The sequence below is a fragment of the Phodopus roborovskii genome, unplaced genomic scaffold, assembly GCF_943737965.1.
Source record: "Phodopus roborovskii unplaced genomic scaffold, PHOROB, whole genome shotgun sequence".
Taxonomy (NCBI): domain Eukaryota; kingdom Metazoa; phylum Chordata; class Mammalia; order Rodentia; family Cricetidae; genus Phodopus; species Phodopus roborovskii.
Genome location: NW_026126407.1, coordinates 55,046,670 through 55,070,078, shown reverse-complemented (window position 1 = coordinate 55,070,078; position 23,409 = coordinate 55,046,670). Strand labels below are relative to the sequence as shown.

Genomic DNA, 23,409 nt, shown 5'->3' with positions numbered 1-23,409 from the left:
AGCCGAGCCGAGCCGAGCCGCCGGGCGCCGCATCCGCTGCCGGAGCCCCGACGACGACGCCGAGGAGGCGGAGGCCTCAGCGCCCCGAGCGCGGCCGGCCCGTCGCCCGCCCGCGCAGCCTCAGCAGCCGCGGCAGCAGCCAGCACCAGGGCCCGCAGGCTCGCCGCGGCCCGCTGGGCCTCCAGTCTTCCGTGCCCGGCCCGAGGCGGGGCTGACTCCGCGGCCCCCTCCCGGCCGCCCTCCGCCCCCAGCCGACCCGCGGTCCCGCAGCCCCGGCCCCGGCGGCGGGAGGCGGGCCCTGCGGCGGCGGCGGCGGCAGCGGCGGCCGCAGCGAGCAAGGAGGCCGCCCGGCCCGGCCCGCCGGCCGCCCGCCCGCCTCGGCGCCGAGATTGGGCGAATCGCGAGCAAGTACGTGCGCGTCTCCCTGCCGCCGCCGCCGCCGCCGCCCGCCGCGGGCCGCCCCGGGGCCGCCGCCGACGACGCGCGGGAGGAGGAGGAGGAGGCCGCCCCGCCGCCGCCGCCGCCGCCGCCGCCTCGGCTCGCAGCCGCCCGCCCGCCGGGCCCGCAGCCCGGGCCTCCGGCTGCAGGCGAGGCCCAGGCCGCGGCCGACATGAACCACCAACAGCAGCAGCAGCAGCAGAAAGCGGGCGAGCAGCAGCTGAGTGAGCCCGAGGACATGGAGATGGAAGGTGAGGCCCGCGGTGGGACTGGCGCTTTCATTGTGGCCCGGGCGACCGCGGGAGCCACGCGAGGGCCTCGCCATCTTTAACCAGGCCGGGCTCCCGCTCGGCCCTACCCGGGCCGGCACTCCTTGCCCGGCCATGCTGCACAGTCATGCGGCCCGGCAGGGGGTGGCCCGGACCCCGAGTTAAGCGCTTTGTGCAGCGCACGGCCTGCTGGGCACAAAGCGCCGGGAGTCGTAAATTAGGACTGAGGTGTGCTGGCTCCAGGCACCCAGGTCGGGAGGCGGGCCCCGGGAACCGTCCCCTTTCCGGGGTGTGCGACTCTGGCATGGCTGGTTGGGCCAGCTCCCGGGCTGCTGAGCTCTGACGGGGTGGGGGTGGGTGCGCCGGGTTCACCTGCACCTGCTTGGGAGCGCGCCCCCCACATAACTTGAACTGCGCTGCCCGGCGTGGCACTTAATTGCGAAGACACCTGCAAGGCGCACAGCTGTCCTCAGCCTTTGGACTGACTCGGAGTGCTCACTCGGGTCCGCCTAGTTTATAAGTTACCTCTGCTTGTGGAGGAGTTTGGGTACCTGGCTGTAGGTGGTGCCGTCCACATCCGGCCAAGTGTGTGCTTGAAACTGTGAAAGTTTCGCTGCACATGGCTGCCTCCAAAGGAATCACACTAGACGCTGGAGGTAACCGACTCAACTTTCTACTGGAATGGCAGGAGTTTTATCTTGGTACTGGATATTATACCGCTGTTAGCAGTTGACAGGAGCATGGGTCTCAGGGTTTGGTGTAAAAGCGCAGTCAAGGCTCAGCTGGGCTCTGACTTGGATCCTACCAACTTGGATTGTCGTTGGCTGGCACATTTTTTTTTTTTAAACTTGGTACTTTGAACAAAGTCAAAACAGTTTGTTCCCTTATCTACCTTAAGTGGTCAGGCAGGCAGGAATCCCAGTGAGAGGCATGGAATGACCATTAAGTGGCTTGTCATTTTAGTTTCAGCAAGAGAGTGGTTTTTTATAAATGAATGGAGGTCCTAAGGAAGTTGGTAAAATCATATTTGTTCTGTGGGGCACTGCTTATTTTGGGATGGGAATGCTGATCCATGTGAACAACTTGATGCCCATCAGTGGGTGTCCATTAAACAATTGTTTTGACCGTGCTGCAGATGAAAAAGGCGCTTTTGGTGGGCAGAAATGGGGTTGGGGGAAGGAGAGCTGTGTCTATGCTAAGGCCTAAGCTGTTTCTCTTAGCCCCAACAAGTCAGTAATTTCCCAGTGTCTTGCATGTATGGTTAAACCAAATAGCTGGTGGAACACATTGCTGAGAGAATTGTATGTTGTTTTCATGCACATCTAAAGTGGAGACTTGGATTTGTACTTGTTTTTAAGTAGCATCAGATTGAATAAAGAGAAATCTGGTATTGGAGGCATACCCATTTTTCACGCAAGTTGCCATAACTGCTTTTGTATGTTTTGTATTCTGGTGATAAAACTGCACTGCACGTTGCTGGCCAGTGTGTTTCCTGGGAAAATGTCTGTGTGCAAAAGTTTCTAAAGTTTTACCCAGAGACTAGGGTGAAAGGCAGTCATCACAAGTTTCCCCTCTATATACCCCAAAGTTTGCATGTGTGAGTTGACACCATTTTAGTTGTAATGGATGCTATTGCTTTCAATTTTATCATCCAGGCTCTAATTTTCTAGAAAACGCAGTCTTAAAGGGCTGTGATCATGTGAGCTAGTAGTGTCTTGGTGTGTGTGGGGTGCCAACGGGTGTGTTGTGTCTGTGTGTGTGCATGTGTGTCTCTGTGTTACGCAGTCTATTTTAGTCTTCCCACCCCTTAAATAGGGTACTGTGCCAACTGTTGTCACTTAGGATCAGGAAGAGTAGAAGAATGCTTATTCCAAATCCCATATAGTGGAACTGAGTTACCAACTCTGGTAGACCTCACAAGCCAGGCTGTGGACAGGATCTGGAGGGAGTTAATGACTTGCACCAGCCTTGGCCCGGGATTCTGTAGAGCCAGCAGCTGGAGGGTGTCAGTGAGTTCTGACCAACTTGGGAAGGCTTTGTGAGGAGCGTCCTGCCTGCCTGCCCTGTGGGGTAGGGTGGTTTTGGTGGCAAAGGAGGCTGGGAGACTGGTTCTGTTGGTGCCCCCCCCCCCCAATCAATTGGTCAGGGCTAGTTTGCTGTCCTCCTGCCTCACTATGTTGGAATTACATTTGTTTTTTACTGACCTCTGCACAGTGCTTGCACATCCGATAGAGAATTGGTTATTTTTAAAATACCCTATTATGAGTGGTAAGGAAAGTATAGGGAAAGAGAAAATGAGGGACAGTTTGTTGTAACCTCAGGCCAGAAAAGCAGCTTGTCCTGCCTTGTGCCGGGAGTTGGAAGCAGGGTCCCTAGCTAGTAAATCTGAGTAGGGATGCATTTATATGACAGTTTATTTACTGTTCAGTTTCAGTGGCTAATAAGGCCCATAATCTGAAAAGATGGCTTACATATACGGCTGGTGGCAATCCTGTTTAGGACACACAAACATTTCTTAGGCTTTACTTGTGCCTCAGAGTAGCTAACAGGAAAATGTGCTGTTCCCCATGTGGCACTTATGTGCCACCAGTACTGTTTTCAGAATATAATGTCTGGGAAAGTAAGTGGTACTCCTGGCTGTCAGGAGCAAATCTTGAGACCATACAACCGACCCTGAGGGGTTTGGCAGTAGTGGGCCCCTTTCACTTCTCCATGGGCAGAGAGAGCTTCAAGATATCTTTTTTTGCATGTTTGTGAAAAGGTGAGTTCTTGTGCAAGCTCACCACATAGACCACCAGCTGGCTATGCCACTTTATACCTAAAGTAAGGTTCCTTGCAGATCGTACTCCAGTACCCTCTGCACCTTCCTCATGTAGGTTTTAAAGTCTCATTTTTGTTTTATGTACATGGGTGTTTTGTCTGCATGTATGTCTGTGTGAGGGTGCCAGCCTTTCTGGAACTGGAGTTAGAAACAGTTGTGACCTGGCATGTGGATGCTGGGACTTGAACCCAGGTCCCCTGGAAGAGCTACCAGTGCTCTATTATGTTGAGCCATCTCCAGGTGGAGCTTACAGTAGAGAAGTTCTGCTGGGCTCAGAAGCCTGCCCCTCTGATGCCAGCCAGAGGTTTGCAGGTTGCAGAGCTGCTCTTTCAGCCTTTGTGCTGCTCCCAGTCTTCTCAGCCTGCCTGCTGTTTAGCATGTCCTCTGCAATGGGGATAACAGCATAGCTGGGGAAGAATGTGTACCCTTGCTTGCTTTTACTGTTTTTCCTTCTGAATTAGTTCTTTGGATAGGGGGGTCATCAAGTCAGTTCACAGTTGGGCAGAATTGGCTAGGTTTATTGAGAATTTGTGTTTAGTTGCTATGTGATCTCCTACCTGTTGTCGCTTAAGTTATGGATGCCTCAGTTTCTGATCCTAGGAAAAAAGTTATCTGTCAAGGTTGTGCTGAAACCAGTGTCACCAGTCATGTCTTGAACAGGCATAAGAGAATCACAGATGTGTCCTGAATGTTGTAGCTTTGTGGGCAGACTTGCAGCTGAGGTGAGGCAACACACCAGAGGTGAGGTGTGCAAAAATGCGTGCTTGTAATTATATCTTGACAGGATGGGGTGGGGGACACTCAATATCAGTTTAGGCAGTATTATTCCTGAGCCCCCGGGTTGGATCAGTCTCCATGGAAATGGAGTGTGACACTCTGACCAGTTAACTCCTAGTTTTGGTGGCCAGTAATAGGGATATAGAGTTAGAGATAAAAATTAGGAGAAAACTAAAAGGATGATAGAAGCTGAGCAGATGTGCTTTCTGGGGGACATTTGTTCTGGAGGTCTGAAGCAGCTTGATGGCCTCTTCGGTTTAGTCTTTTTCATTGCTTTGAGAGGGGGTCTAGTTGTGGAACAGGCTGGGTTTTTAAATATCTTAACCCTTTGTGGCTGCCTCCTGAGCTCTGAGGTCCCAGGTGTGTGCCACCACACATGATTGACTGTTTTTTGTACTGTTATTCCTAGTGACTAATTCTTGGTGACAGCAGGAAGACAGGTCACCAGGTCTCCAATTGTGGGTTCCACATATTGTCACCAGATCATTGACTACCTTTGGGACTGTTTGCCCTGCCCTATGAGAAGGAAGAAAAGATAGATCTCAAGAAAAGTGGCTAATAACAAATGAGAGCCAGGCAGGTGGCACTTATAATCCTACCTAGATTGCATTTATGAGGCAGAATCAGGAGAATCACAAGTTCTAGGCTGTCATGGCTACATATTGAAATTTTCCACTTGGTTTCCCAGACCTCAAGCCATTTAGATGTCATTGTTCCTAAAAGCTTTCCAGTCAGTCTCAGTGTCTCAGTCATATCCCGTGGAAAGGAGCCACAGGGACCTTTGTTCTACCTGCTGCAGCCATTTGTGTACCACTGCCATAGTTTGCTTGAAAAATACTACCTCAGACTCCTTAGGCTTACCGGAGTTGCACAGAACTACAGTTTTCCATGAACTTAGGCTAGACAGTAGTGCTGGAAGGTGGAGGGGAGCTGGAGCCATAAGCAATAATGCTAGCTAGCTGATTCTGCTTCATTATCTTTTATTGGAAGGCACATAGAGAAAACAAGCCTTTCCTGCCCCCTCAGCAGTCCACCAGGGCTTTTCTAGACCTTCATAACGTCTACTGAAGGCTGCTTTTGAGTGTCTCCTAAGTTTACTTTTGTTACTGTTTCTAGTTTTTAGAAGAGTAGTACTTACTGGATGGATATGTCTCCAAGCCTGGGTAGAAGCCTGGGGAACAAGATTATAACAGGGCATTTCTTCACAGTAGCAGGTGTTAAATGTCATTGCTTCATTAAGTACTTGTTCTGAACCAATAGGTATGGACTTCAGAAAGTTGGCAGAAAGAGTGTTTTCAAGTATCATGCAGAGGCTCAGCGGTCCTGCAGATTTTTCTAGAAATGATGCAGTCCTTGGCCTGCAGAAGTCAAATGAGTTGAAATTGTTGAAGATAAGCAGACGTGTTTGCAGAATGTTGAGACTTGAAGGTTTCCTGGAAAGTTATTTACAGAGTTTCTTAGGACAATACACTGCCCTGGGCTAGAACAAGGTGATGGACATTTAGAGAGGGACTAGCAGTGACCAGACAGGAAGGAAAGGAAGAGGGTGGATGCCTAGGAGAACTCTTGTCCTGAGAAGTAGAGTACATGTACTAACTTTCAGAAGGGCAATGCCTAGCCAAAGCCAGGGTGGGCTGTGACCAAGGCTGTGCCTTTTCTTTGTTTTGTAAATTCAGTTCTTAGATCAACACATGAAGGGTAGAGTTCATTGCTGAGTCACAGCCGATGATAGATGCCCAGTTGTCTTGTTAACAGGTTATGCTGTCTGATTGACAGGAGCTTCAAATTCATTGGTGTTTAAAACCTGGGAACCAGCCAGTGTGTTGTTCCAGTCTCAAGTTGGTGGGTGGGCCTTCATTCTTTTGGGTGATGAGAATGTAAAAGGTAAAGGAGGATCCTTGTAGAAGCAGGACAGTTCTGTGTGGCTCTTCTGTCTGCTGCAGATAGTAAAACCTGGGTCCTTAGCTTTGGTTTCATACCAGTGGCCAAGGTTCCCTGATGTCCTGTGCTGGAAGAGCAGAGCCTTATATTAGATGTTAGCCCCAGAATATTCTGCCTGGGAAAGGTCTGTTTTTGATTAACTAGCACATCGCTAGAAGAGTGCTGAATGAATTCTATAGGGTGGCTTCTCCGGTAGAGCATTAAATTTACATCCCAGATGTAGCCATAGGCATTGGGTAGTGAGCTGACCCTTGTGCCACCTACTCATGGTACCTTCAGAAACAGTTGAGGGTTGCTCTGTATGTGTAGGCTGAGTCAACCTACAGTCCCCTAGAGACTGTCTGTGGGCCAGTGCCTGGGTTGCAAGTATATTTCGTCAATATCACTTTGGGGAATAATTTACATTTGAAGACTCTTAATTGATTCCAGCAATTTTTGTTTTAAAACATGTAGTAGTTGGCATGTGTATACCAGCTTAGGCCACCATCTTTCTAGAGTATGGGGGCCTTCTGGGCGCCAGCAAGCTTTGCTAGTGTGGCAAAACCATCAGCAGAAGTGATAGATTCAGGGGCCCCAATGTGGCCACCATACTACATTGTCCAGTAGGCTTAGTATGATTGTCAGGGGTGGAACTGAGTTAACCTGATACAAGAATGTGACCAGCCCTGCTAGCTTTAGAGAGGTTTTGAGTGTGGGTGGCTTCAGGGAGCTAGAAAAGGCAGGAACACATGTGGAACATGGGCCGGCCATACCTTGACTGTAGCCTGGGAGACTGCTTCATACTTCTGACCTCTACATATTTGGCCAGCTGGTTCCAGCAGAAAGGAAATTTGGCAAGTTCTGAGATGGGTCAGAAGTAGTGCAGTGGTGAATGTTGAGTGGATACATTGCCTATAGACTCTGAGGAAACTGCACTGAGGCTCATGACCACATTTTGGTGGACAACCAGGATATCAGCAGTGGTCAAAGGATGTGATGTAGTTCATACTGCTCTGAAAATTAACCCCACCCCTGAAAAGTATCACGCAGAGGTGGGGGCTGACGGTTTGAGTAGATGGCTCAGTTACTTTTTGTTCTAAAAGCATAAGGATCTGGGTTCATATCCCTGATACCCATAGGAAAAAAAAGCGCTAACTGCTGCTGTGCACACCTGTAATCCTGTACAGGGGAAATAGCACTTCCAGGCCAGCTAGTTTTGCTCAATTGGCAAGCTCTGGGTTTAGCAAGAGACTCAAACCCTATCTTAAAAAATAAAGCTGGGACAATGAGAATAGCACAGTGGGTAAAAAGCACTGGATTCCCAGTTTTGTTGACTTGAATTTGATCATAAGCCATATTAAACGAGATGGAGAGAACAGGCTCCACACAAAGTTGCCCTCTTAATGCCATGCCTTCCCACAATATCATGTGCACATACAAAATAAAAATACAAATGAAGTGAATATTGATAAAAGAAGACAGTATTGACCTTTGGCCTTCACTTGTATGGGTGTTCACATCTGCATGTACCAAACAACAAAAACCAGGGTGAGCAAGTAAATGTCCCTCAGCTAGCACAGGAGACTGTGTGGGATTGGAATTCAGGCCATTTGCCATTCATGCAGGGCACAAGATACCATTGGCCATTGTATGTAGCCAGTGTAGCCTTACATTTAAACACCCCTTTGGCTTTCTCCCAGGTTTCTTACCTCATTACCCCACAAATGGTAACCTGCAGTGAGGCTTTTTTCTACTGACTGATTCTGTATGGCTTACCCCATACTTTGAATATTTCATTTATCGTCAGAATTGGCTGGGGCCATGCATTTGGTGCAGCAGGTGGAAATTTGATCACTGATAACAAAAGATACCAAGCACAGTACAAAAACTGATAGATCACCTTTTTTTAAAAAAATATTTAATTTAGAAACAGTCTTATTTTACATATCAATCCCATGTCCCCCACTGATCCCTCAATCCCACCCCTCATCCACTCCCCAGGGAGGGTGAGGCCTTTCATATGAAGTCATCAAAATCTGTCAAATCATTTGGGGGAGGGCCTAGGCCCTCCTCTGTATATCTGGACTGAGGGCTGAGAGTATCCCTCCATGGGGAATGGGCTCTCAAAGTCCATTTGTACACTAGGAGAAATTTAAGGACATGTGTTGTAGACTCTGGGTGGTCAGCATTCAGCATTTCTGAACATCCAGTGCACGCACGCTCTCTCTCTCTCTCTCTCTCCCCTCCCTCCCTCCCTCCCTCCCTCCCTCCCTTCCCCCCCCCCTTCTCTCTCTCTCTCTCTCTCTCTGTGTGTGTGTGTGTGTGTGTGTGTGTGTGTGTGTGTGTGTGTAGTGGCAAAACATCAGGTGTCTTTTGTCACTCCCCTTACCCCCAATTTTGGGATAGAATCTTACTGAACTCAAACCCATCTCCAGCTACACTGGCTGGCCTGGACTTCCAGGGGGTTATACTGTCTCTGTGTCTTCAGTTGTAGAATTGAGAATAGTAGGCACATGCCACAATGCCCAGATTTTTGTGTGGGTGCTGAGGTTTGAAATTCAGTTATTCATACCTAAATAGCAAGCACTTTACTGAATGAGCACTCACCCACCCGCCTAACCACCCTTCTTTGGTATGGGGGAGGGGTTGAGGCAGGATTTCTCTATGTAGACCTGACTGTCCTGAAACTCTGTAGACCAGCTTGAAACTCACAGAGATCCACCTGCCTCTGCCTCCTGAGTGCTAGAATTAAAGATCTGCACCATCGCCACCTGGCCTGGAAAACAGCATAATTTTAGGCCGTGTTCATTTATTTCCTGAAAACACTGCACTCAGCAGTTGACTCAATGCCTCTAGCCCTCAGCATCCACTAGTCTTTGGATTCTGATCTGCCTGTGCTGAATATCCCATGTGAATGGGGCTTTAGAGTTTGGGCTTCTTCTCTTAGCATTGTGTCCTCAGGGTCCATCCTGTTTGCACTATTCTGGAGCTTAGTTCTTTGAGTGGAAAATAGTTTAGAGATGTGGATTCTCACCATGATTTATACAAGATCAAAATCCTGCAGATTCTCATGACTCCATCATCCTTTTCTTTCTTTGGATACATAGTCCCACTTTATAGCTCTTGGCTGACCTGGAACTCATTTCTTCTGTCTCCTGTGCTGTGAGTAAAGACATGGCCTATATACACTTATACACTTCTGGCTTCTTTTTTTGTGTGTGTGAGCAGAGGAAATGTGTTTCTCATGGGAAGTAAGAAAGATCTCCTGAGGGTAGGCTACAGTGGAGGAAATCAGGGTTATATTTTTAAAATCTATTGCTGGAGATCAGGCAAAGTGGTTAAGAACAATTGTTCCACTGGACATCACGCCTTTAATCTGAGCACTTGGGAGGCAGAGGCAGGTGGATCTCAGTTCCAGGACAGCCTGGTCTACAGAACTAGTTCCAGGACAATCTCAAAAGCAATACAGAGAAACCCTGTATTGCTCCTCCTCTGGGAGACTTGGTTCCTAGCACCTATGTGACAACTCATAAAGGTCTGTACCTCCAGTTCCAAGGCATTTCCCCACCTCTTGGTCTTCCTGGCCACCAGGCACTCATGTGATGCATATACATTATTCAGGCAAAACACCCCCCACCCCACCCCTCCCAAAGGTAAATCTTCAAAAAAAAAATTGACAATAGCTTGGTCTATATAGCAAGTTCTTGCCCAGGCTAGCCAAGTTATGGGCTGGCTTGATGACAACCACCAAGCAAGGTCCTGAGTTTGATCCTCAGGACCCACATGGTAGAAGGAGAGAATAATTTCTGCCGGTTTTTCTCTGACCTCTATCCCATGCCTTACCATATGTGCCTCCACCCAAACACAAAGGAGTACATGTTAGAAAATTGTCACTGTGTTGTCCAAAGAAAGTATATTCACAGCATGTGTGTATGGAGCTCAGATGACTATAGTGGGTTGGCGTCCTGTTCCAACTCCATCCTATTTTTTCAGACAGGGTTTCCCTATGCCTTTGGCTCTTCTAGAACTCATTGTGTAGACTAGAGTGGTCTCAAATTCATAGAGATCTGCTTTTGTCTCCCTAGTGCTGGGATTAAAAGTGTGCAGTACCATACCCAGAGATGCTTACTTCAGACTAGCTGGCCTAGGCACTTTTGGAATTACTTGTATCTTCTCATCTCTGTTGGAGTACCATGATTACAGGTGGCCTCCTGAGTCTAACATTATGTGGGTTTGGGGGATATGGACTGAGGTAGTCATACTTTGTGTACAAGAGCTTTACCCACTGAACCATCTTTCCAGCAACTGGTTTTGTTTTCTTTCTCTATCTACAGAGCACTTGTTTTTATATCATTCATTAAAGAGATTATTTTTCCTTGTTCTGTCCATCCATCCACCATCCAGTTAATTGGAGACACATTTCCCTGTAATCCTGCCCAGCCTGGTCTAGAGCTCAGGTCCTGCTGTGGTCTTTGACCTGTTTGGATCACAGGTCTGCATCGTTGTGCATTATTGTTGTTGAGCTTTAGTCAGAATAATCCAATGGTTCTGTTAATGACTGCATCTGAATTTTTCATGTTCTCCACAATCCTGGATCCCCTTTGTTAACAGTACCGCTTGCTTATTGCAGCTGCTCAGTGACCCTGGTATTGAGTGAAAGAGTTCTTACTACTCATGTTCCTTTTCCTAGTAGTTTTGCTTATCTGTTTCTTCTGTTTCTGTGTATAGCTGTTAGCATCAGCTCCTTGTAGCTGTAGAAATACCAGTTTGACAGGATTTGTATTGCAAAGTGTGATTTTTTTTTTTTTAAAGCGTGTGCTCTTGAATTAATTTGTGTTTATTATGTGTGCAACATGTGTGGGAGTTGTACCTGTGTCCAAGTCAGAGGAAGCTGCAGTCTTCCTCTACTATTTTCTGTCTATTCCTTTGAGGCATTATCTATCTGAACCTGCTCTTGCATATTTTCATGGAGGCTCAAAGCCATCAAGTCCCCGTGAGCTTTTTGTCTCCTTCCCCACACAACTGGAATTAGAAAGTGTGCCTAGTTTGTTACCTGAGTTCTGGGATTCAAATTCTGGGTCATCATGATTGCATAACAAATGCTCATCTACTGAACCTCTTTTTCAGCTCCTCTCCCTCTCCCAGCATAGGTTGCCCAAGGATGATCTTGAACTCTTCCTGACTCTCCTGCCTCATGTTCTGAATGCTGAGATTGCAGTAGGCCATATTGCTGTTTACAAAATGTGTAGTCTCTATTGTTTAGTCATTCACTGCTTTAAATCCCCCAAATTATGGGGGACCATGTTTGCCGTGTTGAATCTTCCTATTTGTGAGCACTTAAGTGCTCAATGATTTGACCTCAAGAATGGCCAATACTCATGCTTTGTGGACATCCAGTGTTGAACTCACCATTCCTTTGTAAGTTCAGTCCTTGCCAGAGTGGCCTCTTGTGACTTCACATTAAAATCAAGCTTCTTTTGCTGTAAAGTTTTCACAGCACCTACAAGCATTAGTTTTTCAGCTGTTAAATGAAAGACAGGACGCTGGGTGGATCTCCAAAAGAGTAACCTGGAATGATGGTCTGTGTGGCTAAGGTTGGGTCAGGCAACCTCTGATGAAAGTGTTTTTGTTTTTTAAAGAATTTAGATTTCCTCTTAGAGTCTTACCCAAATAAAGAACTTAAAGACATATATTTATTTGCTTTTGGATTTTCAAGGTGGGATTTATCTGTGTAACAGCCCTGGTGATTTGTAGACCAGGCTGGCCTCAGACTCATAGAGATCTGCTTGCCTCTGCCTTTGGAGTGCTGGGATTAAAGGAGTTCATCATAGTAGGCTGGAAAGCTTTTTGGGGGGGACAGGGTCCTCTGTTGTAGTTCACATGGTCTGGAATTATTTATACTACTGCCTCAGCCTCATGAGTATCTATCTGCATTATAGGTCCTTTTGGGGGAAAGTTTTATGTGTGTCCTTTTTACTCTAACTTTGCCACTCAAACTGGCCTTGAGAGATTTTGAAAAAGGAAACTAGGTACTACAGGAAGGAGGTTGCTGATTCCAAGGTGGAAAAGGGCCTTACCTTCTAGGTAGGTCACAGATAGCTCTGGATGTCTGCTGTGCTCCTTTCCCACATACAAATTGCAAAGGTATCCACGGAATCCCTTACTTCAGCTAATATTTTAGTTGTGCTTTTGGTATTGATGTAGTGTACATGCACGTACTCCTGTGAGTGTGCACACTACAAACTTACTGCACTGTAAACTCACTGAAAATATCCAAAGCAGGGAGCTTCCCAGCCTGGTCCTTCAGAGGATTCATGCCCTGTCTATGCAAGGACAGCTTGTGCGCTACTCTGTGTGCTGTTCCTTTGGCCACTCTAGCTCCTGCTTTCCTGTTTCATGCATGCTATCATTTCTCCCCCATAGCAGCACTTGGTTACACACCACACACAGTTGAGCAGTGGAAGTAGACACTTCCACTAAAGCAGTCACCAGTTGTTTAGTATTTTGTACTCCTTAGTTCCCATTGAAGTATTTAGACCAGAGTTTGGAAGACACAGATTACAATAAGGGTCTCCAGGGATCAGATTTTTTTTTTTTTTAAACATGATAAAAGCTGAAGTGGAAGCCCCAGTTTTATTTAAGGAATACAAATTACATGTGTCTTTCCTTGGGGTTTTATTTTCATGTAACTAATGTAAATCAGGGCTCTTTTTTAGACCATAGAGGTGTTCTGTAAAGTGGGGTCTATTTCTAGCTTTCAGGCTCCACTGCCTTTAAACCTGTGGCCCCTAAAATGGGCCTCCTGCTCTATCAGACAGATGCCCCCCAGGTTGGACCACTTTAGCTTCATGAGATAATAGAGACAATCTTACTGCCAGTGAGATGATCAAAGGAATTCATTGGCTGACTAGGATCTACATCAAGGTCCACCTTGACAGAGGGAGAGACAAGCTAGTCAGTTTTCATCAGAACTGGTAGCTTGGAAGGGGTCACTCTTGTCTGAGTACAGACTACTTCATTCTTGACTTGGTTCTTCTGTTGGGCCCATAGTGCCTTTTCAAAGTGTGAATTACTCTGTGTCCAACAGGGGACTTAGAATGTGATTGAGTTCACCTTGGTATTCAGGGTCCTCCATGGCTGTGGCCCCATTTCCCTCCTGCCTTTTGCATCACTCTTGTTCTGTCCCTTTTGTGGCTTATTCCACCTACCTGGTGTGGGTTATTCTCACCATGTTTGTCCACCTTACCTCACTTGCTGTTCTGTGATTTCTCCCAAGAATCTTCTCTGTGGCTGTGGTGTATGCTAAGTCCAGGTCCTCTATCTTTGAACCCAGAGCTCTTCAATGCCCTTTGTCACTTGTGTGCTGTGCTGGAGGGTTGGTCATGTGGTCAGAACTCTGCTCCTAGATATCAGTGTAGTCAGTTGTGCCACAGAAAAAGGCTAGCTGCTTCTGGAAGCCACAAAGACTCCTGGTGTTAAAATATTATAGAGTGTTGCAGGACCAGGCTGTGTTGCATCTTTCCAAGTAGCCAAAACCCAAAACAAATACCATAGGCATGCAACCCAGAAATCTTTGTCCTCAGAACTGGTACCTGTCTGTCTGTGCATCTTGGCCTGATGGCTGTGACTCACCTATGTGGTGGGAGAATGTTCTTCCTTAAGAAAAAGTGCTCACTAAACATTGAAGCCTAGAGGACAGCTGCTGTTGGAGGCCACCTGGTCTATCTAGCAGTAGTTCTTTGACTTTAGGATAGAACATCTCTTTGTACAGCATTGGTTGCATTGCTAAGTTGATTGATATTGGCTTTTAAGAACTCATCTTTTAAAATCCCAACATAAAAACAGTAGATCTGAAATGCTGTCCAGAGCAGATCTGGTAAATGCTTTTGCCTCCTTCCCCCCAAGAGAAGAAACATATTGTTACATACTGTAGCAGTTATGCAACACTGTTGAAAAGTACTCTCACCCCCCTCTGGCTTACAGAGACAGGATCTCATTATGTAGCTCTGGCTGTCCTAGAACTCACTATGTAGATCAGGCTGGGCTTGAACACACAGACATCCTCCTGCCTCTGCCTCCTGAGTGCTGAGATTACAACTGCACCCCTATGCCTGACCTAAAATTAAAGACATAATGGTTGACAGAAATTGCTCAGCTCAGGTACTGTGGTTGCTGTTCCTCCTCCAGAGGACCTGAATTTGTCACCCAGTCTCCACTGTGATTCTAGCCTCAGGGGTCTGATGCCTCTTCTGTCCTCTGACTGGGGGACATGTATACAAATAATTTTTTAAAAGAACTCTTCTGCTGGAATGATCTTTTCTGTTTCTCTGTTACTGGATACACATCTACATATGTGTTAAAATCATGTAGAACCAAACAGTTAAGTAGTAGTAAATGCTGAAAATTCTGTTGAGGATTGGTAGATTTCTGGAGTAGTGCCAGGTGGACCAGGACCCAGGGTTTGTGTGATGTGTTGTCTTCCCCCTTCAGGAAAACCAGAAAAACTACATAGTCTCTCTGTGTTGTTTTTTGAGATGGAAACCTCATAGTTCAAGCTGGCCTCAGATCCCTGCTCTTCGTTTGTCTATGCCTCTCCCCCATGCTGGCCACCACCCACCACTGTGCTCTGTGATTCCTAGAATGGAACCCAGGCCTCTGAGTACTTGGCAAGGACTCTACCAACTAAGCCTCAGTTGAGAACACAGTTTTCAAAAGCATATATGCATGCTTAAAGCACTTGTTAGCCTTCTCAGATTATCTATCATTTACGTTGAGCAGGGCTTTTGGTACTCTGGCCCAGCATCTTGTGCCATGGCCCCTCACCAGTCCAGAGTGGTGTGACTTTAAGCAAGGGCTTACTCTTTCTGAGTCACATCCCCAGTCTCTCAGTTGGAGTTTTGGTTTTAGACTATTATCCTGTTCTCGTGCCATCCATGGGGTACCACCATGATCTTGTGAGGGAAGTGCTTGAGTGAATGTTTCTTTACTGCTCCTGCTTCAGTCCAGCTGGAAGCTCTTCCGCTGCCAAGTCCAACACAGGTGGGGGGCACACCTGAAGGGAGTGGTGAGGGAAGGAGGAAAAGCTGAGATCAGTTGGACGGGGCTCTCTGGAGAAATTGCAGTACCCAGAAGCCCAGTGTGTATGTACAGTTAATCATGTGCAGAGGTGGGATACATACATATATACGTTCAGCTAATGCATCAAGGAGGCTGGTCTAGCTAATCATGGTAAGGGAGCAGTGCTTGGGTTATAAATGGGGGGTGGGTATTTTGGACATTCTTCTGTATACACTATCAACATCCACACATGAGCAGAGGAAAGCTTTGCCATCTCTCTGAGCCTCGAAGTCCATGTGCATATGATGGGGGTCATGTCAACACACACTCACTTGGGACTTAAGACACTGTCAAGGCTTCCCCTGCTCTCCATATCTGCACCCAGCACCGACCCCCCTATATACACTCAATACATTCAAGTTGTACTGAATGAACTGTACGTGTATTTGACATGGCTTGTAGACCTACCCACATACACAACAAAATTTGTGTACCAAAAAATCCTTTTAACCCTTAATATTTTTTTTTCTCTTTAGTTTGTTTGACACCTAAAGGCACCCCATATGATGCATGATGGCAAGATTGTCTACAGTCCTTTTCCTTGCTTTGTTGCTTGTGAGGACTTCAAATAATTAAAAAATTTTGGAGTCATTTAGATTTTTACAGAGAAGTTAAGAGTTGCTACAGGGAGTTCCCTTTTATCTCCTACTTGATCATCTTCTAGGTTAAAATCTCCATCAATTCACAGATGTGAAATTGACTGTAATATATTAATTGCTTACCAAATTCAAGATTGCTTTTGTGGCTTCACCGCTGTCCTGTAAATGTCTTCTTTCTGGTCATGTGGTCACTTTTCCTTGTTAGAATATATTTCTTGTCCTAAAAACAAGAATTTTGGAGGATGCTTTAAAAAAAAAAAAGAATGTTGAGGTGTACAGCTCCTGGAGATTCTATGCATTCACTACGCTGTGGGCGACAGAACCCTCCCTCTCCGGCCCCCCAGACTCGCTGGGCTACAGAGCCATGAGACATGGCTGGGAACTACAGGCTTGGGCAAGAAGGTGATTCAAGACTTCCAGACCAGTACCCACATAGCTCAGTTACCCCTCAAATGATTTGGGGTTGTCAATTAAGTAATATCAATCTAAGATATGTATGCAGAACAGTAGATCTATTTTTCCTCCTCCCTCCCCCTTTCTGTTTCTGCTTCTCCATTCTTAAATTGCTCTCCTTCCACTTTCCTTTTCTCTCTCGTTTGTGGCTCAGGAGACTGAACATAGGGCCTCATGAGTATTTTAGGCAAGGACTCTTAACATTCAGCTGTGTCCCAAAACCCTCTTTTGTTACAGATAGTCTCTGTATTAAATAATATTCTGAATTGAATCTAAATGTGGGTCGGAAGAGAAGAGGGAGGAACCATGTAGACACTAAAATTGGAGATGGAGCCTATTGGAGATGGGGATAAAGATGGCCTGGCTCTAAGTTGTTATGTGACATGCCCAGGACCCAAGAGTTGGCCCCTGGTTGATGTTCTGTGTTCTGCTTCATGCTGCTGGGTGCTTATTAGCAGGTTGTTAGCACAAGTTGAAGAGTTGAGTGGGGTCAGAGTGAGAGATGCTTAGGGCTCCAAAGAAAGAGCCTGGCACTTGCAACCAAGGCCTCCACATGGTGGTAGCAACAGTAGATTGTACTAGTTATGTCTTTTCCTGCCCTGGCCCTTTTAGGTTACCCCAAGGTTCTTTCATTCTTCTGGGCTCTTAATCTCCTATTCAGGGTTGGGACTGAGGTGCTAAATTAGTGCTGCTAATTTCCATAGCAGTTGGCAAGTATTGTTGGGTGAGATGTAGCTCTGTTATGACATCACAAATGGAGGTTGATGGGAGGAGGCACAGGCCTCCTCAGTCAGGGAGGTTGGACTTTAAACTAGCCAAACAGTGGTGATGGTTCTAAAAAGAAGTGGTGGGTTTTTTGTTTGTTTGTTTGGTTGGTTTGCCTTTTAATAAACACACAAATTTATATCTCTGATACTCATAATAATGAAAACAGAATCCCTTTTCTAAGTGACACATACATTAGGGTGGTGATTGTTTTATATGAAGGTTGGGGTTTTTGGAGATTGATGGGAGGGCTACTCAGAACTGAACTAGTCCTCACTTACGCTAGGTTAGTGCTCAATCACTGAGCTATATTCCAGCCCCAGGGACATATTTTTACCTAGCCATTGTCATTGTTGGCTTGATGACTGACTCTTCATTATTTTAGATGGTCGTGTATTAGGAAGTTAACTGGGGTTCATGTTTGGCCAAATTATAAAATTCCAATTAGGTGTTGGGGAGAGAGCTCAGCAGGTACATAGTTTGCTGAGCAAGCATGAGGATCTGAGTTTGGAGCACACATCTGTAAACCCAGTGCTTAGGGCTGGTAGTTGGGGGAGTGGTGAGGCAAGTGGGCCCTGCAGGCTCATTGGCCAGCTTGTCTAGTGGGATAGGTGAGAGTCATCTGATAAACATGATAAACACCACTGATAAAAGTGGACAGTGATTGAGAAGAGAACCAATGTCTGCTTCTGGCCTTTACATTATGCAAGCATGAATGACTACTCATGCCTCTATCCTACGTGGTAGAACAGAAAGCCCAGGAGTGAAATCACTTATGTAGCCATAACCAGTTCTGCCAGTGTACCTTCCAACAACGAAGGGCCATCTTGGGTGCAGTCCTTATTCTGGCCCAGGAGTTTCCTGCATCTTAAGTTTTACATGCTTTGCAGAAGAACTTTACAAACTTGGCATTCTGTCTGTCTGCCCTTTGGGAGATAGACTTGAGCTGCCTCGGCAATTTAGGAGCTTCTCATGGCTGAGTTTCTAGCACTTGTCAGACCAACAAGTAACTATGACATTTTGTAGCCACCAGCCTCAACTTACCTGTGTGGTGGGTTAATTGGTGTGTGAGGGTTGGGCTGTTACTCTGGAGAATATTTCAACTCTAGGGTTCTACTTGTTTTTCCCCTTCGCTCTGCCAACTGTAGCTCAACCTTCATTATTGATGGAACAAATGCTTCTCTTCAGTCAACATTGCAGTTACCTCTGCTGCTGGAAAGCTGCCAGGGTGGCATGTGTGCATTATTCTGATAACAGTGTATGCAGTGTCTGAGCAGAGCCATAGCTCTCTTGAACTCCATTCTTATAGTCAACATAACTTTTGCTGGAAAAAGCACTCTTTCTAGTAAGCTTACCTATCAGTTTTAATCCCAGCAAAACCAAAACAGAAACCCTCTTTTAAGCTGCAGTCTGAATTTACTTGTATTTTACTTGGGTTTCAGGGGAACTAATCAAAGGAGAACTTTTGTTTTCACAGCGACTGTTATAAAATGTTGAGGGGATAGTTGTATTCTTATTTTGAGAGTGGTTTGGCATTTTAACACAAAGCATGTTTAGGGGCACCAGACATATTGCCAGGTGTAATTGAGAATTCCTTTAGGGTCTGATACTTCCAAACTTGTGCACATGCAACTGTCACTTCTGTGAGGCTCCAAATGAACAGGGTCAATAGGAATAGGTCAGCCAGGGAGGCCAGCCTGGTCTGCAGAGCTAGTTATAGGACAGACTCCAAAGCAATACAGAGAAACCCTGTCTTGACCCCCCCCCCCAATAAAATAGGAATAGGTCTTCACACACTTGAGACTTGGTGAAGAAAGTAAATTCTATATTCTGCCCATTCCAGCACATAGCTCTCTGAGCATTTATATAGATCTCATTTCCTATATATTCTTGGCTGACTTAAAACACAAGAAGTGTACCTGCTGAGAGATTTAAAACATAATGCCAATTTACATTTTTGTTTTTTTGGGGGGGGGTTAGGAGGACAGGTTTAGGTTGGGACCTTCCTTAAGCAGATGGCCTATTGTATGGTGTGTGTCTGGAGCTCAGAGTACAACTTTGAGAGTTGGCCCTGTCTTCTGCATTTCAGAGATGGAACTCAGGCTGTGAGGCTTCTGTGGCAAATACTTTCACCAGTGCTTAGTGACAGAGGGGTTTGCATGGAAAGCAAATCATTTGTTTGTTTGTTTTTGTATTTCAATAAACTGTATATGCAGGGAGGTTATATTGTAGACCTTTTAAAATTCCAGGCAACACAGTGAATGTGCTGAAGTCTTTTGCCTTTTGGCTCTTATGTTCATAATTTAGAAAGTTTGGACTACCTGGCTCTGTGGCGCAATGGATAGCACAATGGATAGCACATTGGACTTCTGGACAGAAAGTTTGGACTGTTTGAATGAAAATCAGCAAAAAGAGCCTTACCATCTCTCCTGTATTTCACACACAGCCTTTGTGTGTCATCCAAAACCTTCTCATTGCTTTGTTACCTGGCATTTGGGTCAAGGTAGGGGTGATTGTGAGTTCTACCAGGATAGCCTGAAGAACGACCACCTTTACTTTATTTACCCCCAGAATTCCACCTACCCCACTGCCACAAACCCAGGGATTGCCCTGGACGGGAAAGCCCATCTCTTGTTTTTGAGATGTAGAGGCAGCGGGGCATCATTTAATGCAGGAGTTGGAGAGTTTCCATGCTCTAACTGGAGGATTGCAGTTTAAGAGCCAAATGGTGTGGGGTGGGGGGGCACTTAGCTCAGCTCTGTCCCTGGTCCTGAACCAGTGTGTCCTGCCCCCCCCCCCCCCCCAAAAAAAGCCCAACACAGTGACAAAGTGAGGTTTGGAATGATGAAGGTCCAGTTCAGAAAAGCATGTCTCGTGCATGTAGTGCTGGTGTATTTGGTTTTGCAGGGAAAAATCTAAAGCTCCTGGACAACTTGGCAGCATGTGTGGAATTGAGCTGCTTCTGCAATCTGTTTTGGAATGGTGTACATGGACGGCTTTAACCCCAATATTAGCCAGAATGGTTATGCCAGCTGTAGCCCCAATATTTAGGAGGTAGAATGATGAGAAACATAAACATAGCCCACAGTTTCCCTACTCTGTTTTGTTTGCTGATATTTAGTGAACTCAAGACAACAGTCTTTAGGGTTAAGGTTGTTATTCAAGGATGTGTTTTATTTTGTGTGTGTGTGTGTAGACAGGGTGATATGTATGTGTACATGTGGGTACAGGTTTCTTCAAAGTTCAGAAGATACATCCCCAGGAGCTAAGAGTTACAGGCAGTTGTGAGCAGCCACGTTAGTCTTGGGAACTGAACTCAGGTCCTCTGCAAAAGCAGTGAATCTCTGAGCCATCTCTTTTCTCCTTGGTTAAGTTTTATATTGTGTGTGTGGGGGGGGTTGTTTTTTTTTTTTTTCTCTCCCCTTCAGTGTTAAGTATGGAACCTTTGTGCATGCAAGGAAATGCCTATAGTCCTACCCTAGAGGATTAAGTTTTAATTAGTAGGAAGCTTACTGCAAAATGACTTTCCATATGAATTATGTAAAGGTTCTTAAAACTATGCATTAGCCATCGCTGTATAAGAGTAAATAAGAAATGCTTCAAATAAACATTTTATGTATACAGAATAGTTCTTTCATTAATTACAAAGCAGTTGATTATCATGTGATGCAGCCAGTGTTCATCTGCCTTTAAGCTTTGAAAAGTTAATGTTATAATTAGAATTTATTGATTATAAATTATCAAAAATGTAACTGTATTCTTGTGCATCTAGTCCAATTGTGAAGATCAACTCATAAGGTTTCTTACTTTTCTTAAAGCTGGAGATACAGATGACCCACCAAGAATTACTCAGAACCCTGTCATCAATGGGAACGTAGCTCTGAGTGACGGGCACAGCAATGCGGAGGAGGACATGGAGGATGGTAAGTACTGCCCACTTACTCACAGCTGTGGAGCGCTGTCAGAAACACAATCCGCCTGTATTTTTTCTTTGAGTACTTTCAAGTCTTTAGAGTAGTTAGTTTTTAGGAGGTTATATCTGAGACAATTTAGGATCCTATTTTTGTTTTGGGTTTCAAGATTGTGTTTCAAGGTAAGTTGCTTCTCCTCAGCCTAGGCCAGGGGGTTCAAATCCAGAGGTTTGTAGTGGGTGTTTGCTCATACCCACAGGTTTCCAGCCACTGTTAGCATCTAGGGTGCCAGGTAGACTGTATTTTCCTTTCCCATTTGTTTGCAGCAAGATACTTCTAGCATTGGGTTTTGGTTTTTCACTGCATTCCCACTTTAGTGTCTCATCATTCGACTGCAATTGAGAAATACTTCCCAACTCCTGTTAGGTGAAGTTGAGAGCCAAGCGTTGGGCCCTATACTTCCTCCACTCACTTTTCTCTGTAGCTTCCATGTGGAAAAGCATATGCATATGTATATGCATGGGCATTTTGTGTCAGGGAATCACTTTTCTTTTGAGAATTCTTGATAATATATCATCTTAAGAGATGTAACATTTGCAAGTCAAAGTCCTGAGAAGGGAGCAGCCAGTAATTGCTTTATGCAGCCCCTGGAATCTTGCAGTGTAATATGAAACCATGTTCTGTACAAGCATGTCCATCAATCCTCATGAGGGTTGTGTCCTTCCCAGGGGAGTAACGGGGCAGTTGAAAGAAACCATCAGGCACGGGCTGCACCACCAGAAGGACTGCTGTTCAGACCTCCTGCCAAAAGTTCAGCCTCCATGCGAAACTGCAGCCGCAGTTGAGAGTTCTCTCACAGTGCGGTTTACCCCTGGCAGCTGGCTGAGGCAATTTCTGAGGAAGGTAAAGAGGCGTGGGCTACACCCCGCTGCTTTGTTCCCCGTGGAGTGCGCTTTCCACTGTAGATGAAGGGCAACGGTGTGGGTGTGGTCTCATTGGTTATTGGGCGTTTGGTGGTTTCACTTTGGACCCCATAGATGCCAAGAGTGGTTCAGAGAATGCATTTGGGAAGGTGGCCAGGCAAAGGTGCCAGGTGTGCATTTGGGGTCAATTTGAGTTGTATGTAGCACGCTCACCCCATCAGTTCTCCCAGTGCAGTTTGTTTTACGAAATTGTCTCATACTAGGAGTGTCTGGGAGACACAGATGCAGCTGTGAAGACAGTGGGTTAATTCTGTGTAGTAGAAGAGGCCAGTGTTAACCCTCTGAACCTTACCTTCTTTCTGCCTGCAGTCAAAACAGACAACCGAATGTCTTTGGGGGCCGGGGTGGCCTAGTTGAGAATCATGGTTAAGAGGTTATGAGTCAGAATTCTCTTATTTTGGGGCAAACAGTATTGAATTCTTTGTACTAAATACCCATGCTGTGTCACAAAGGACCTGAAAGTAGAAGCCCCCCCAGTTTGGGGTCTCAGATGGACAAAGCAGAACAGCCCTCTTGGTTTGGAGTTGGAATTGTCTTCAGTGAGGGCCCAGGGCCTAAACCTGTTCACAGCATGGCAAAGGCACAGGAGGTTTGGGCTCTGCATCTGGTGCAGAACATAGAAAGACCTTTTCTTTCCAGAGATTGTGTAATAGTGTTGTAGGTTGTGTCATGTGGCAAGGGTCAAACCCTTGGAAAGGTTGAGGGGCTCTGTGTTGTGCAGGCCTCAGCCATCTATGTCTCAGCTGGCTTCTACAGGGGGTTTCTTAATGATTCCCCAGACTCTGGCTTTGAACCCCTTTAGTTAAATCTTTTAAAAGCACACCAAACTAGGACACATGATTGCGAGCATGGGTTTAGGTCCATTTGTAACCAAATGGTGAGTGACATCCCAGTCCTTACTAGTAAGAGACATCTCTTATGTAGGAACTTAGGGAGCTCAGCATTGCAGACATCGATGGAAAACCTGTTTGGTTGAGGAAGAGAATGTTTCTAAAGTCCTTTTAACAGACCAATGAGATGGCAAGTTTCAGAGCTACTTTTTTCATCATACCTATCCTTATTCCTCAAGCATGGCTTTTCCGTAGATGACTGAGGTGCTTTAGAGCAAATGTGGGCTCTGAAGATCTCTATCGAGCCAGATTAAGTTGTAGGTATCTAATAGCTCGTTTCAGCAGACAAAATATTAATGAGGATGACTAATGTATGTGAGGTTTGAGAAAACATCACGCTAGCCACTATTTGGAGAAATTAGTCCCTTCAAAAGCCTATCTTTTGCTTTTTCTACAAAATTGAAGCCCAGGCCAATCAATCCATTGGCATTTGCTCTGGGCAGATAAGATAGTTGTGAGCTTTGTG

At 45.9% G+C, this 23,409-nt stretch overlaps 1 protein-coding gene across 3 annotated transcripts in view; it reads left to right on the top strand.

Moving 5' to 3' along the window:
- The first annotated feature begins 491 nt into the window (after window positions 1–491).
- Window positions 492–23,409, top strand: part of Usp7 (ubiquitin specific peptidase 7) — a 50,204-nt gene continuing 27,286 nt past the window's right edge. The window contains exons 1-2 of one of the 3 annotated variants that reach the window (XM_051181402.1): window positions 492–689; window positions 20,978–21,082. In XM_051181402.1, the coding sequence (XP_051037359.1) occupies window positions 611–689; window positions 20,978–21,082 (184 nt within the window). In that variant the 5' untranslated portion in view covers window positions 492–610. Of the gene's footprint in view, window positions 690–16,251; window positions 16,344–20,977; window positions 21,083–21,798; window positions 21,974–23,409 lie in introns of those variants that run through there. The other 2 variants (XM_051181403.1, XM_051181404.1) reach the window with 2 other exon arrangements.